At 39.0% G+C, this 17,301-nt stretch overlaps 1 protein-coding gene across 2 annotated transcripts in view; it reads right to left on the reverse strand.

Annotated features, from left to right (window-relative positions):
* DOK6 (docking protein 6) overlaps positions 1–14,917 on the reverse strand; it is a 240,954-nt gene extending 226,037 nt beyond the window's left edge. For both annotated transcript variants that reach the window (XM_030265926.4, XM_072924474.1), the window contains exon 1: positions 14,475–14,917. In XM_030265926.4, the coding sequence (XP_030121786.1) occupies positions 14,475–14,540 (66 nt within the window). In that variant the 5' untranslated portion in view covers positions 14,541–14,917. The remainder of the gene's footprint in view (positions 1–14,474) is intronic.
* Positions 14,918–17,301: the final 2,384 nt, after the last annotated feature.

The following is a 17,301-nucleotide window of genomic DNA, read 5'->3' on the forward strand; positions in this document are numbered from 1 at the left end:
TCCATGGCTCAAACTCAAAATCACAGCTGTTTCCAGCTGCTTGCCAGGGTCTAAAATGCTTCTGACCAAGGCCTGGAACCTCTGAAAATGTCCGAGGGACATTTTGAATTCCAACAAATACTGTCACATTTTTCAAATATGAAGGAAAAAACTCATTAAGAGCTCACAGCAGCATCTGGTTTTCAGTCAGCTAACAACTTACACTTTCCTCTGCTCTAAGCTATGTATGCAGTATACAAAAAAACATGCTAAGACACAAAATAATGGCACTTCCAGAGTGTTATGTTAAGCAAAAAACTCATTTCCATTTATTTTCCCTTTTAGCTTTTTGGACATAAACAGCCATATAACATCATTACTTAGTATTTTTATTACTACTACATAAACTCAAATACAAGTAACAATGATTTTTAACTTAACAGTTCAGAAATTAAACAGCAGGTTAGTAGCTCAAAAGGCCATTGTATTATATTGTAATAATAATGTTAAAAATAAAATGTGAGGCTATCTCAGTTCAAGAATTAAAGGTCTTAATGTTTAAATACAATGGTCCTCCATCTATTCAGAACAGAGCAACATCATGTAAATCAGAGAGATGAACACCATCACTTCAACTATAGTCCTATTTTAGCACTAGCTGTATGACACAAAGTTTTTCTTGCTCTTCTGCTGAAAGAAAGGCTTTTCAATGGTCTCAAAGGAGAAATCTAATGATGCCACGTACTGAAATACCTCATCGTCATTTGGTGCTTCAGAAAAGCCTGCTGTTTGTCCTCACACTCTTCACGCAAGTGTGACTGTTTCTCTCTAGTTAACAAATTTTAGCTTGCATTAAACCTTATCAGTAAACATGGCAGTACTGCAAAATCAGCAATTAAGGCCTCAATAGCTTCCACCAATTAGGGCTGTTGTGTGCCAAGAGCTGCAGCAGAGACAGATTGTGTGCCGGGTTTATTAACTCATTCTTTTTGCAGTGGAACAGCTAAGTGCCTCTTTTCTGGCCACATTAAAGTACATATAGTTGTTTTACAGTGACATACGCCTCTGCCTTCAAAAACAAAAACAAACCCCCCAGAAGGCTGTGAATTTTTCATTTGAGAGCTTTCATATCTATACTGAATGGACTACTATCTCCATATGTGAAATAAAATCTACCATGGCTATACCTGTTGCTATGCAGGCAGCACTTCTTCTATTGAACCATTTAAATGAAATTGTTTTTCCACTCTGTACCCTCGTTATTTATCACTGCTCCCAAAAAAACCTGCACTGATGGGGACTTCATTCAAATGAGTGACCATTGCTTCATCAGTGTGGGGGGAGAAAGGAACTGTTATAATCAAGCTTCAGAAATCCATTTGCATAGACAGGATGTCAGAAATGGATGATATATTTAGGTTGAGAGAAATCTTTCAGCGAAAAAAAAAATGCTATGAGACTTTGAAGGATAGGTTTAAAAGCTCAGATGTTTGATTGTAAGCTCTTTCAGGCAGGGACCACAATGCTGTTAGGCACTTCTGTTCTCCCCAGCACAGTTCCACAATGATTAATTTGCACTGCAGCACTAGAAATCATGAACAATTATAAGCTCTGGCTTTCCAGAGTGCTGCATACCTTCAGCAACTTTTTATTTAAATGCAGGTAAAGAAGCAGACCTTCAAGAAATTGTTATTAAAGTCAAGATTTCCTTCAGCAAGAGAATGTGCATTTAATGCACATTCTAAATGTTAGAAAATGTCATTCACTGCATCTGTTAAGGATAACTAGAATGCAATATTAACAGCAATTCACATAACGGAGTCCATTTAATATGATCATTAATATTTCAGACTGATTTTGAAACTGAAGAAAAAAGAAGAAACCAAGATGCATATGTAACAAAATTTATATTTCATGAACCTTAATTGCTGTAACTAGGGCACAGGGATTAAAGGCCTATACCTAAGGCATCTGGTCCTGAGGACAAAATATTACAAGCATTTCAATTTTTGGGTTCAGAAATTTTTTAACCCTCCTGATTCTGAAGAAAAGCGAGGCATGAAACTGAACAAATCCAATTTACGTGGGATGCAGTCCTAAAACTACATGCCTACCTGGAAAAAGAATTTTGAAGATCAGGAACTGCTCTGCCCAGCTTAGGTTTTAACAGCATTTGCTGGGATGGATAGAAAGGACGGACCAAATGAAGCTTGGTCAAAGCACTGCTATGGTGAACCCTGAGGCTGGTGTGTGATATCTGCAAACACAAACACTTTCAGAGACACTTGCACATGCTAGGGAAGGTTTGGCCCTCTTTACCAGAGGTCTTTCCTCTGTACTCATTTATAAAGTCACTGCAAACCTAAGTTAATGAACAAACACTAGTGACAAAAATCAAGACTCTCTTGGTAATTATGTATTGCTAGTTGAGCTTCCATTCTCACTATTTCAGTCACGATCATCTTAATGGCTATGCAGTCAGCCCTGCTTTGTTTTATAGCTCTCTAAAGCTGACTTCAAAGGGTGGCTAGCAGCATTCCCCATTTCAGATCTCCTATTTAACTCATTTCATCTATTGTGCATTCAGCTCAGCCCTGAGCACCAGTGACAGTGCCACTGTGCCACCACTGCAGGTTAGCTCAGGTTAACAAAATCAATATAATTTACAACTTCTTACATTTTCATAAACTTAAAAGCCTGGCATGTACAGAAGGAGACTGTATTCCTCCATATGCTTTTCTACTCATAAGCAGATATTTGGCCCATTAGTTCTTTCCCTTTTAATCAGTACAAATAAATCAAGTAAGTATTATTTGCTTAAATGAGAATGGTTATATATTCTCTCGACTAATTTCCGAATTATAAAGAAAAACTGTTAGTTTTGCTATCAGAAGAAAACTAGTTATGCTGGTCTAGAAATGTTTCAGGTAAGTCAGGGATGGATGAAAAACAAGATTCTGAAGAATTGAACAAGAGGCACCACCACACTAGTTTTCAATTCCATTTTGTATAGATTGCAGCATAGGACACATTCACCTTGAATATTCTTTTTTTTCTAAGTGAAATTACTGTAAGCCATAAGAAAATATTATATAGAAACACAGCAGAAAGTACTTATTTTCCACTTCAGAGAAGAGAGAAAAAAAAATCCAGGCAAAAATTATTTTCTGACATCCAGAATTCTGGAAAATACACTTCCAAAACCATTTTGAAATGTATTTAACCTCTAGGTTCTTTGGGGACATACACTACATTATGTTATAATCATGTCAAAATCATGTCAAAAATATTTACAAGTACCATTTACTTTCCTACTTTCTCCTTCTATTCAAAAACTCCCAAAGCAATACATCTAAACGCTATAGGTATATTACTGTATAAAAGCTGCTACAGCAACGTTTAGCCTCAAATAAATACACTATGAGGCCCACCAGTAAAATTTTTCCTCTCACTGGCCAAAAATCTCATATAAATCTATTCCATGGCTGCTCCACAGATTCCTCCTTACATCTCACTGTGACGTTTCCATTTTAAATATACCTCAGATTCCTAATTCCTATAGTTTAGCCAATGTTCTCTGCCAGCTGCTAAGCTGTTACCATTAGTTACAGCTCCCTTTCATGATTTGTAAGCATTATCTTCATCCCAAATGATTAGGAAGTGTCTGAAAAGAGTCATCTCTAATGATACACTACAGGCATTCAGGCCTAATTCTTCAAAATAACCTGAACCTTCTCAAATGGCCGTGACTCCGCAATATTCCATTTGGCCCCTGGGTCTTGGACAACTCCTATAATGTGTAATATTCTAGAAATAGAGCTTTTGCATTAATGTATCTACTTTACCTTTAAAAAATTGCAGTGTTCTTTATTAAGACCTCTGGGATCATAAAGTAATTCCATTCTTGTTTTTCTGCAACAACATCAGACTAGAGCAGACTGCTTCCCTCCTTTCGCTTATTCCTTCTGCTACTTTTTAAAAATGTTTATCAGTTTACTACATCACACGTCATTATTGAGAATAACAGCTGTCACAGATTCTGGTCCATCGGGGAAGACAGATCTCAGAATTTTTCACTCTGCTTTTTGCAAAACTAATTTTCACTAATTCTCACCAACCAAAATTTATGTGCAAATGCAGATTTGGTGCTGAGAAACTTTTTGTCTGTTGCACAGCTTTCCCAGTAAAAACATTTGATCTTACAACTTGTCAGAAGAAATTAAAGATGTGCCCACACTGAGAAGTGAGATCTAATCAAGGTAACTATTACCTACACCTGAAACAGGTGATCTAATTCATCTACATATCACACTAAAAGCCAAAAGTAGCTTCCTTTCCCTTATTTTTCTTTTGGATGATTCTACATTAGAATTTTCATTATCAAAAAAACCCCAGACATCCAGATCATTCAATAATTGGAAAAATGTAACATGATGAGGGAACTCAACTTCATTAAATACACCACCACCTACATGTGTTGGTAACGAAGAAGGTTCAACAAATACTCTTATTAGCAAAGGCTACCCAGTACATCTTCAACCTTTTCTTTAAGCTATGACATACTGAAGAAGATACCAATCATTCAGTGACCTCAAAATTATTTATTTTTTGCAGAAAAAAACCCACTTTTTTTGTCATAGGCAAAGCAGTACCCTGACAATATTGATTTGCTACAAATCTTCTAGAAGTGTTCAGGCTAGTATTACTATTATAGGCAAACCATAATTTGATTTTTCTCTTTTTTTTTTCTTTTTGTAGCCTTATATATTTCCATAGAATAAATGCTTCTATAATGCTCTTTTATTGCATATATTGTGTAGGTAGAATTCCTCAAGAAACAATGCATTTTGTTATCTCTAGGCTCTGTGTGGAGACTCAACTGATTCATCCTACAACCTGCACAATGTCCCACAGACCTTCCTCTGTAGGACCATGCAATTACACGTTCCCCATGCTGGGCTCCAAGATACTATGGGTAAAACATGCAATTTAAGGCTAATTTTTGTTTTAAGGCTAAGTATTACCAATTCTTAGCAGAATGCTTCACATAAGCCTACACAGTAAGGGGTTTCCAACTTTTTCGTGGAATAATAAGCCTTTTATACAATTTGGAGATGAGACAACTGATGTCTTCTCAAAATCTGACCAGTAATACACTGCACTAGGAAAGGAAAAGATGTTGCAGCAACATCTTTACCCCACCCCCCTGATTTAAAACAAGGTTGTTACTTTATGTGCCATATATTTGACAAATACAGTTTTCTGAATGGCTGAGGTCAGAAATGTACACCCACAACTGCAGACAAGCAACCCAAGTAGTTATGAAATTGTCTCATGCATTCTAGCATTCCTATTCATGACGCTTGTTTCTAAGAAGAAAACTGAAGAGCAGTCATTTCTATCAGTAAGATATGGGTAGAAAATGCACAATATTTTCCTTCATTAGATACAAAAATCTACAGACAGTAAAAAAAAAAAAAATCCATAGAAGAATTAAATGAAACACAACCAAAAGTTTCTTTTCAACCCAAAGTCTTCATACAACATTAAAACAGACAGTGACCCTGCTTGAGAGAGAGGTTGGATTAGGTGACCTCCAGAGGTCCCTTTCAACCTCAGCCATTCCAGAGTTACAAAATTCAAAAATCAAAAATGAAACATGAATTATTCCAGTGTTTTCTATAGAGCTGTAGCACCTAAAAATATTTTGACCACAGTCAGCATTAGCCAACATATTCATTTTAAAGGAGAATTTAACATGAGTTTATAGTTGAGACAAACAAAATAAAGCAATCATGGGTGAGAAGAGATTATACTAACAGAAAAGTTAAGCTCAGAAAGCCTGTTTCCCATTTACATTAAAAGCATTCACTATGCTGGTATAATGCGCCTTAACACAGCTTTAGATTTAATTTATATAGTACACAGTGGGCTTAGTATAATTGAGAATAAGTCTGGAACAAATCAAAGTGCTCAAGACTACAAATTATGTCTCTGCAAAAGACTAAAATTTAGCTTTTCTAATACTGAGTCCAACATACCAGTACAAAGATTTTTGTCTTCTCAAGAGAGATCATTTCATCCACAGTGCAAAAAGCTCTAGAATTCATTCTGTAGTTTAAGAACTACAGAAAATAAAACTCAGCAAAATATCTTTTATTTTAATAACCTGGCTCCAGTTCTGAAAATTACCCTCCACCCTTGCTGTTAGAGGATTTATTGTCATACTATTATATATATATAATACATATCTTACACCTTATTATCATCACAGTAATCTAGCGATTAATAATTTTTGAACATGTCAACTTCAGTTAAAATGAAGCTTCCTTTTCTTTTTAGGCACTGTACAAAACCAGTAATTATGACCACTCATTCAGAAAACTCTTTTGTATTCTTGTTTTGCAAGACTTCATGCACTCATCTCTTTGCAGGAAAAAAAGTGTTTGCATGAGGAATGAGAATATACAGTTCACTCTGAGGGCAAGGTACTTCGGAGCAAGACTGTCTCAAATAAAGAAAAAAATCCAGGGACAAACAAAAAGTAACAGAAGTATCATGGGTTTCTTTCTCAAAGATGGTAGTAATTTGGTTCTACAGCAGTGACAGCTCTTCAATATTAAACTTTGCTATTAATTCTTTTTGCAATGAACGGGTAGGGGAAATATGTCAAAGAGCCCTTCCTCCAGCAGACACAGGGTAACTTTTTTCTCCAGGTCTAGTCAATGCTATGTGCTTCTAATTCCTCACTGACATGTTAATGAATACAACCTTTCCAAAGTTCAGCCCAGATAAGCCACAGATGATGAGGGACATTTTGGCAACTGAACAACAGAGAGAAAGAAGATCAATCTTTTAAAAGATTTACACACTTCCCTTAATTATCTTCCTAATTTATGCGCATCTTAAGTGAACAGTAATTCCTGTGAGGCTCCATTTGCAGGGGCTTGTAACCTCTCAGTATGACAGGGATGCCATGTTTCACATGTTGCAATTGTCAGAAAGTGTCAGAATCTGGAAGATTTATTTTGCAGAGGAGATCACTTTTGAAAAGAAGTGTATTTCATAGCTAGCTCACAAAAAGGGTTTTTTTTTTTTTCCCTTAACTTCTAAGTGATCTTCAAAATTAATATTCTTCTTCAAAACTCTTTCCAAGAAAGCCATCCTACCATACCCTAGTCAGTAAGAGTACTCCTGGAGACAGTAGATTCAATTCTGATGCCAGCTGCAAATCTCACTGTTTGGAACTCTTTTGACTTCTACAAAGTTTTCAGATATAGTGGTTTAGGAGCTGTATCAATCAATTTTTTTTTCCTCAGACATGATGTGTGAACATGTTCTCTGAATACTAAAAAAAAAAAAAAAACCAAAACATTAATCAAAAGTAAGCATATATGTGCCCAAGTGTTAAGACAGTTACTGAACACAGTCTACTCTCACTAAAATCTTTTCTCTAAGTTTGCAATTGTGTCCTACCACATGGAAACTTTCTCCACTGTAGCAAAAGGTTTCCTTATTTTTCTTTATTGATTTTCTTCAAGAAATTTCATCATATTTAGAGCTGAAGCCTGTATTTTTTCCAGAAAAAAAATTTCAATCAAAATATAATTCACTACAATAATACACCACAATCATTTTGAATCTTAAGAGTTGCACTGCAAGTTGCAAAGATTAAAAACAAAAATTGCAGTGCAACATTTGCAATTATTATTTCAAATATAACATAGATGAAAGGCTACAGTACAGAGTAAAAGACCCACTTTTGGGTTCAATAACACATTATTAATTTAAAGAACAGTGAGGGATATAATTTAGCATCCATACATATAAAATATTGATTACCTTCAACAAAGAGAATATTTTACACTGCTTTCTCAGACTGAATGGAAGTATATTAACTACATCATGACATTTGTGAAAAGCTATTCAGCTAGCTGATCTTTCACAAAACCTAAAACAAAAGACAAACTTTCCAGGGTAATGTAGACCCCAAAACCTTTATTTCTATTTTATTATTTTTAAAAAGAGCATTCCATAGCACACTTTTAAAAAAATGTCTCATTAGTATCTATCTAAAATATATGCTCTATACACAGCCACATATATAAACATAGAACAACTGACTCACATACGCTGTTGCCTGAATATGTTGTTGCCAGGCAACAGCTATAAAGCATTTTGCACTGCTTGCAAAAATCTGAATGAATGATTCGAAGAGAGATTATTTCTAAAAAACTAGGAAGAAAACTCACTACTGGAGTTACATGAATAATTCCTTGTATATTTCAAGGACTCGTAGAGCATGTTCCTTCCATAATTACCAATTTCAGAAAGGACAATTCCTTTGAGTAGGATTTGAAAGGCATTTTACAACAAGGAAATTCATGTTCTATGCATGTGGCTAATGTTCCCACATGGACACTGAACCAAAGCCACCAAAGTCAATGGGTTCCTTAAATTGACATCAAGGTCCTTTCATCAGGCTACGATGTTCACTATAAGACAAAAATTACAGACTCCTAAATGAAAAAACAGAAGGCCTTACAGGAGATACAATAAATTCCCAATAAAATTTTACCATCTCACAATATGCAAGTGAAAGAGAGAGAGTCTGTACAAACACTTCTTTCATACAGTTAAGGTGTAATCTCACTGAGGCCAATGGTATTACACACAGGAGTAAAAATAGAAGCATCTATAATCCATTGATAACATGGATGTGATATGCTATCTACAAAAGAGAACTATTTGACTCTAAGTAAGTGCCATCCATCACAAAATTACTAGACCTTTGGCTATCACACCTCTTGTGAATTAAGTGGTAGAAAAGCACATCAAGAAAAAAACTGGGATGCATAGCAACTTCAAAGTTCTTACCATAAACCTGACCCACAAGCTGCATTAACACAAACATTAGCATAAAAAGCTGTGGGACTCTTTGTCCTTGTTTACCGTGGCTGCAATGTATTTCTTTCAATTTCCTGTACAATAGGCTTAATCAATAAAAACTGGTCAGAAACTCAAGATGATTGTTCTTTCCAAAATGACTAAATTGGAAATCCATGTATTTTCCTTTTAATTTGTCAAACCCATTCACATAACTTTAGCAAGAAGAATGAAAGGACTAATTATTGGTATTTTAAATGATACTTTCGGTATTAAGTAGCAAATGTGACTCTGATTTCTTTAATGGATTACGGTGATATCCTTTTAATTCCATATCTCAGGTTGCCTGGAACTATCGTGAAAAGAAACTCCTTCATGAGGAAGGAATCTGCAATCTAAATCCTGTCCATCTGGAGCTTTAAAAAAATTAAAATGAATTTATTATAAATAGGAATTAAGATTTTAAAGCTTCATTCAAATCATTTTCATACTCTGAGATGTAACTCAGTTTATATCACTGGACAGGATGCAGTTATATAAAAAACAATCTTGGTGCTTACAATCAGGCTGAGCACCTTTCCCGCAGATAGTAATATAAAACAATCTATGGAAAGCTTATCTATTCCAGGTGTACTACTTGTTTGCACTTTTTCATGTGTTTGTTTCTTTGTATATGCTGTGGCAACACTAAGAAATAGACGAACCTTTACTTCGCCCTCTGTATTCATCATGACCCACTTGCAGAGCCAGTGCGATCAATCAATGTAATCTCAAACTCAAGAAATTTTGCAGGTCCCTTTTCTTTCTTTACCCAACATATACACACAATATCAATTGAATGTTACGGTTTTGTAAAACAAATACTGCATTATTTCACAAGGAACCATACTGCAATCAGTGGTTTGCATTCATGGCATTGCTAGCCCTGATTGATTGAAGACAGGGTTAACTGCAGAAGGAGAAATGCTGTGTTCATTTACAGAAATGGTACCTGTAATGATCAAAAAGTATGGTTAAAAATAGGGGAAGGTTATAGGGTAAAACTTCTAATTTGGTGACTAAGAGCAACCTACTGTTTATTACTCTATCAAGACTGACTGGCAGATACAATTTTCTCTTCAGATAGGTGTATGAGAGTATAAACTGAAGCACCCAAAAAATAATTCCATTTAGTACGTGGAAACACAGAAAAATTAGTAATTATTAACAAACGGAGTGAAAATTTCCAAGAGACAGGATTCTTTCATTCTATGGCTGAGGCATGACAAAAAAAAAAAAAAAAAGACAAAAACAAACAAACAATGAGATTATGACTTCTAAGGTTGATATGGGTCAAAACAACACTATCAAAGTGATGCAATGTTCATTTTTAATTAGACTTCCTAATGTGACATCAAATTGGTCATTTTCCTAAGAAACAGCATTTCAGTAAGGCATTAAATCCTCACAGCTTAGTTTATTAGGAGGCAACAAAGGGATTCCAATCTGCTACAAGAAAGTTTCAGCCTATAAGCACAGCCAGTGCAGTACAAAATTATGTCATATGAATTTTAATGTGACACAAGTATGAAAGATTCCAAAAGAACAAAGGCAGCACAGTCCTGTTCCACACTACACAAATGACCTATTCTGATCTGAACAGCACACCACATTACAATCAAATTTATTTCAAAGAAGGGTCACACAGATCAAATGTAATGGCTGCTGGAATGAGTATTTCCTTTATGTAGTATTAGGGAAAACCAAAATATCAAACAATGTGGGAATGCCAGGGCACTGAAAAGAAAGGCATATTTAGGCTGCAGGGAAACAGATTTTATAAAAGATCTTTTAATTACAGTCATCCCCAATGACTACAGTTTCTAATTTTCAAAGACACCATGATACCTTAATGAAGACATGACGGATACACATGACCTCACCTACTGCACAGCCTTAAACATATATTTGACATTTCAAGGCACCAGAGAAAAGTTTCATGTACAGTACATGCCTAACAAAAGTAATGAGACAGAGTAAGTGGTCAGACTGGCCGGATGTCTCTCTGTGGCCTGATATCTCCATGGCAGAAACCATGATATTCCCAGAGTCAGAATACAACAAGAGAGAGGCTGGCAAACCTCCTCAGCTGACTATCCAACCTTACACCAACTTTAACATCGTAAAGGTATCAGAACAATGAGGTCTACTTGAAAATACTAGACTGTCAGAAGAATATACCATCCAATTTACTTATTAATGAATTTCTGTAAACAAGTACATAAGGATTACAGTGAAAAGCAGGCAAAATAAAAGTTAATGATCAGGTATCACTAAACAAAAAAGTAAGGACAAATTTTTGCAGTTCTTCTTGCCACGTATTTCCATGATTTAGGCATTATTTTTGTCTTCAAACCACTTTTCTGAACAGAATCAATTACTGATGGGAAAACAGCTTGAATCCTGACTTCATGAATACAATGAATAGCATTTGAAGGTATGTGGGGCATAGTCAAACAGGGTAACAAGTACTTAAAGCAAGGTATAGGTGTAAAAAATCAGAAGTAAACATTGTACCTTGTTAAAAATCAACCATGAAGACTTCTATTTTACAATTAGATTAAGATTTACTACTCGGGTTTCTGTAAATTAAATTCTTTAAAAAGTAAATTATACCAGAAAGTTCTCCCCAAATGAAAGCTTGCTGTTGTGGGGTTTTTTCAATAAAATGAAAATATACTAGTAGCAATGAAGTATCTTTCATTTGATTCCTAGCCAGGGCTCCCTCAGTCACACAACAAAACAGAATAAAAGCTGAATTGGAAGAATTTCCATAATTAATTGGCTACCAGCCTAAAGGTTAGAATTAGTTTTATTGCCCAAGTCTAGCACAAAAAATGGTATTAGACACCTCAGCTCTCCAAGTTTTAATCAATCTGCTTTTCAGGAGACTTTAAAATATTCAAAGAATGTAGACTATTATGACCAAAAAAACCTACCCCAGTAACTTGCAATGTGTAAGAATGAAACCTAACAAGAGATAAAATTCTATTGCCATATTTAAAAATTATCTTAGCCTCAGTTTCCAGAACCCACAGCTCTCTTTCCTCTTTCAGTATTTTTGCATTTTTGGAGGTTAAAAATATTCATTTGTTAGCAGACATTTATATCCCTGACAACTGATGTATTCACCTACATTATGACGGCTCCAGTGTAAGTCATTAAGGTTTGGACTTGGAGACAGACAAGAAGGGGAAAAAAGACAAATCTTTAATATTTCACTGAGTGAATAAAAATTGCATTAATTTAGATATTCAGTCACAAGAATCCAATTAGCCATGGATATATACACACATATTCATACCTTTCAAGAATCACAGTTGTTTGAATTTTGATGGCATTTTCTATAAAACATAATCCCTTTTAACTTGCATTTAATAGATTTATTCAGATGTGCATTTCCATATGTCATATTTAAGCCTATACTACCACCTGCCTGAGGCTGTATAGTCTGAATTGTCACCCTCACACACTTCAGTTGGAGAAAATCCTCCACAGACACCATATGAACTATTTCCCTTCTGCTTAGCGTAGAGGCACGATAATCATTATGACCATGGAAAACATCCATGCAAAAACAGTTTTATGTGTCCCCCTTAAAAAATCAGATAACATCTTCAAAACAAAATATTCAAGCTACATAAGATATTCTGCAATGAAATATCACTCTCTTCACAATTTTTTTTACACAGGTCAGCAAGTATCATCCAAGATTAGTGTGATATGAGCTCTACATTTGTTGCACGTACGACATAGACATAGATATATAAAAGTATTTGCATACACAGAGATATGCATATACATAATTTCACACTTAAAGGACACTTGAGATGCCTCCAAAGCCAGATTTGCAAAGCAAATAGATTAACTCTGCTTCCAACCACTAACATCAAGGTGATGGGATACCATCATCTCTGCTTTGTGTTGGGCCCATCCAATAACAGTGCTGAGCAGGGGAAAAACTGATGAGCAAAGGTTAAGCAGAGGACTGCCAGAAACAAACTGAGGCTTAGAAATTGCTTCTTCAGATAAGATTAATGCTTGACTGATGCACAGAGTGACTTTGGGGTTGCAAAATCATTACTAAGAGCACCCATTCTCTTTGAATTTACACCATCTCTCAAACATTTGTAGTTGAGGCTATTAAGGGTTTGGACCAAACTTTCCTGTGCTTTTTTGGAATTCACAGCCCTGTCAAGTCATCAAAGTGCTCCAAAGGTCAATTCATGATTAGTGTCCCACCATCACGCACACTGTGTCTGTGAGCAATGCACAACATCTGGGGGGGGAAGGGAGAGAGGGGGAGGAGGAGATAAATATTAGCACTGTGATAAGCTCACAGAGCACGACTTGGAGGAGGGCAGACTTCACATGTCCCTGCTGTTAGGTTTCAAGGGAAGCAGGGACCACCTCTCTGGAAGGAAGAGCTGGTAGAGACCCTGCACTTTTCTGCACACTTAAAGGAAAACTGGAAGAGTGAACACAAAGAACCTCAGACTCCCTCTGAGCCTCAGGCCAACAGGGGTTTGGACCTTTCAGGATTACTGACAATATCAGTAGCTGTGCAAGCAAGCATTCCTGTTCTCTCATAAAGTGTAGGAGACAGTCCAAACCGATGATTCCCGGGACCAACTGAAGTTTAGAAAATCCTGACCTCGGCATACACTCTGCTCCAACTTCACTGCCTTTTCAAAATTTGCTGCATCCCTTCAGGTTAAGTGCCCACGGCCAATCTGATAGCACATGCGATGTCGCTGAGCATGCCGGTGGGCACTGCGAACGGCCACCCTCACCTAAGAGATTGCCCGTAGTTTTAATCTCTGTCAACCTCTGTATCTGCCTTTAGGTTCATGAAGCTGTCATCCCGCTGCCTTCCTGTCCATCCCCGGTCCGCCACAGGCTCTCATTCCCCAATCCCCCGTGCCCTAAGGCAGAGCACCATCACACCTCCACGCCTGCTCTTCTCTGTTACTCTGTTACTCCGGTATCAGCAGAGTGTTTCCTGACCCTGCCCTGATTGAAAACATCCCTCTCCGAAATGGGAGGGATAGAGGGAGAATCTGTAAGCAAAGTTTACAGCTCCTGCTTGCGCTTTCCCCTCCCCACCCAAGCCCTTGCCGGAGGCAGCAAAGCGAAAGAAAGAGGAGCGCAGGGACGGTCAAAGGGGAGTGTCAGCGCTGGGCTGGGGGACTCGAGGAAGACAGGGGCACCGGGCGCAGCTCTTTGCGGACAGTGACCCTGGCGGGCGATCGCTGAGACAGAAGGGAGGAGCGGCGCCTTCCCGGAGATGGGATCAGCCAGCTCTCCCCGAGGCGCGACAGCTACACACCCCCACCGACTCCTCCGGAGCCGGGAGCGAAGTCCAAGCCCCGGCAGCGGCACCAGCAGAAGCACCAGCAGCACCAGGGTAGCAGCACCAGAGGCAGCCCCAGCAGCAGCAGCAGCAGCAGGTCGCCGCGCCCCACGCTGGCGGCCCCGGCCCGGGGCACCGCCGCCCCCCAGGCCGCCCATGCGATACCCAGCGCCTCGCTCCCACCCGGGCAGGGCAGGCAAAGGGATAAAGAACTCACCCCCAGCTTCCTGCTGCGGATTTTTACGTAGCCCTGCTTGACTATATCGTTAAAGTTGGAGGCCATGGCAAACGCTGCCTGCTTCCTCCCCTCCGCGCCCGGAGTCCTCCTCCTCCGCCGCCGTCGCCTCCTCCTCCTCCTCTCCCGGGCCCTCCCAGGTGCCGCCGGCCGCTGGCTCCAGAGGCGCTTCTGGCATCCAGGCAGCGGCAGCCGCCGCACTCCGCTCCGCCCGCGCCCCGCTCCTCCCGCGGCTGCTCCGCTCCGCTCCGCCGGGCGGGTGGCGGCCGCTCCGCCCCGCTCCGCTCTCCGCCGGCCCCTCGCTGCCCCGCTCCGCCGCCGCCGCCCCACGCCCAGCCCAGCCCCGATCCGCTCCGCACCGCTCCGCCCGGCGGCGGCTTCGCGGCTGCCCGCGCCTACGGCCGGGAGCGGGCGGTGCGGCGGGCGGGGCGGGGCGGAGCGGGGACACCGCCCCCGGCGCCGCGGCCGCGGAGCCGCCCCCAGCGCGGCGCTGCCCTCCGCCCGGCGCCGGGGCCCGCGGAGGGGGCGCGGGGCGCCTCGGCCCGGCGGAGCTCCGGCATGGCGCGGGGCACAGGGCGGGTGCTCTCCTCGGCCGCCCCGGTTTTGCCCACTTTTCTCCAGGCTGCGGCCGCGGCATCCCCGGCTCCGGTGGCAAATCCCTTCGGAAACACGGCCCGGGAGGGCATCTCTCAGCCTCGTGCATTCCGCAAGCCGCGTAGACGCCCATCAGCAAACGCGGAACTGTTGTGTCCGTACAGCAGACTTAATGAAACAATATCTAAGCTACAGAAGTGAAGGAAGGAAAAAAAAAAAAAAGAACCAAAAACGCACAAGTCCATCTGAACTTGAAAAATCAGTTGTCATACATAAGCTTTCTGTGCTCTCCGGAGTGATGACCATGTGTTTAATTACTGCTCACTAAGGGGGGCCTAGCAGAAGAATGACTTCTGAAGAAAGTGTAATGTTTAGGAGACATTAGGAAGGGATAAAAACCTGAAGAAATTGTGTTTGATTTAGTTACATGTAAAGTAGATACGGACAAGAATGGACCCAAGCTGCTTGAGAAAGAAGAACTACAGATATATGGGATTGACAAGATAGTGCATGACTATCTTTACATAAAATTGTACTCAACACCTTCAGTGGAAGAAGTTTGATTGGTATGATAAGATTACCAAAAGCTTCATGTACTCTTTTGCTAGATATCTGCATTCTACTGCACCATTGCCCTGAAGTTTTCTGAAACAGGAATTTGCAGTATGTAATGTGCTGAAGGCTGGGGTGATGGAACATAATTCTGTAGTTGAAAGTTTGTTAGATTTATTTCTGATTTTCAAAATCAACAGACAACATTAGAGATTAGCCTTGAAGAAAATAGGAAATATACAATCTAGAAAAATTATTACAGTGCTTCAGTGATGGAATTATAAGGAAAAGCTTTGTAACTTTTTAAAACTACCTGGAGGACTGCATCGAGCTCTGGAGCCCTTAGCATGGAAAAGACAAGGACCTGTTAGAGACAGACCAGAGGAGGGCCATGAACACAATCAGAGGGTTGGAAAATATCTCCTATGAGGAAAGGCTGAGACAGTTGGGGTTGTTCAGCCTGGAGAAGAGAAGGCTTCTGGATGACCTTGTAGTAATTATCCAGTACCCAAAGGGTACTACTGGGTACAAAATTATTTTTGCTACTCCGCTATCAGCTGGGTAGGGTATCCCATTAAAAAAAAAAAAACAAAACAAAACAAAGCAGAATCTTAATATCATGATCTTGCATCTTCATTGACTGCTTTTAGTTTTGCATTCAAATCTAATGAGTGTGAAAATTACAGGACTATGCCAAGAGAATTCCCTTTTCTGAGAATAACCCTTATTATTGTTCCCAATCTTTTTTTCCTTAATTGAATAGCAATTAATGAAGCACATGGAAGTTTACCTATCCGTTTATTTTCTAGCAGCTCAGTTCCCAATTATACAAATTTTGGAACAACACCTAGGAATTGAGGTTCTGCATTATTTTTATCCAAACAAAAACTTCTATATAATTACACAGTTTTTAATAAAAGATATGGTCATCTGAAGGAGAAAAATACTTAGCCTATGTATAATTCTGGCTTCCTTGGCATTTCTAGTGAAATGTCAAAAGGATGAGTCTGAACTACTTTTGGGCAGAATATTACTTCCTTCTTAATTTCTTTTTTAAAGATATATCAAGTCAGAATATTCAGTGATTTTTAGAGAGAAAACTGTGATATGCCTACGAGAGACTTCTTTCAAGACACCTCACCACATATTAAACAAAAGCTTTGTTCAAGATGAAGCTAGTGATTGTTTAAAGTACAGAAAGCTCTTGAAGGATCAAAAAGGAGAGGAACATTTCCTTTCAATTGCCAACCAGAAAAGTACATAATCCTATTCAATTAACTGACAAAAAGACATTTTCCTTACAGATTAACCCTGAATGATTTGTAAGTTTGTAGAACTGGTTTCACATGCAGTCCCTGATCCCTCTTCACCACCTTTCAGCTACACAAAAACAGACTTGTAGGATCTGAGAAAAATTATATGTATTCTCAAACAGAGATAGAATTAATGCAATATTTTTTTTTTTAATGGTTGCTCTGTTTATCATTCAGAAAGAGAAGCAATTTCACAACACACATCATTCTGGGGCACTCTTTAGTTTTCCAATTCCTACAGCACAGATACAACAGAATTTGTGTCACCTCCCTAACATGCATGTCTTGTCAGAACTCTACAGTGGAAAATTTCTTGCCAATGAAATTGAAGATGGTGCTATATTTCCAAA

The sequence above is a fragment of the Taeniopygia guttata genome, chromosome 2 (assembly GCF_048771995.1).
Source record: "Taeniopygia guttata chromosome 2, bTaeGut7.mat, whole genome shotgun sequence".
Classification (NCBI taxonomy): Eukaryota; Metazoa; Chordata; class Aves; order Passeriformes; family Estrildidae; genus Taeniopygia; species Taeniopygia guttata.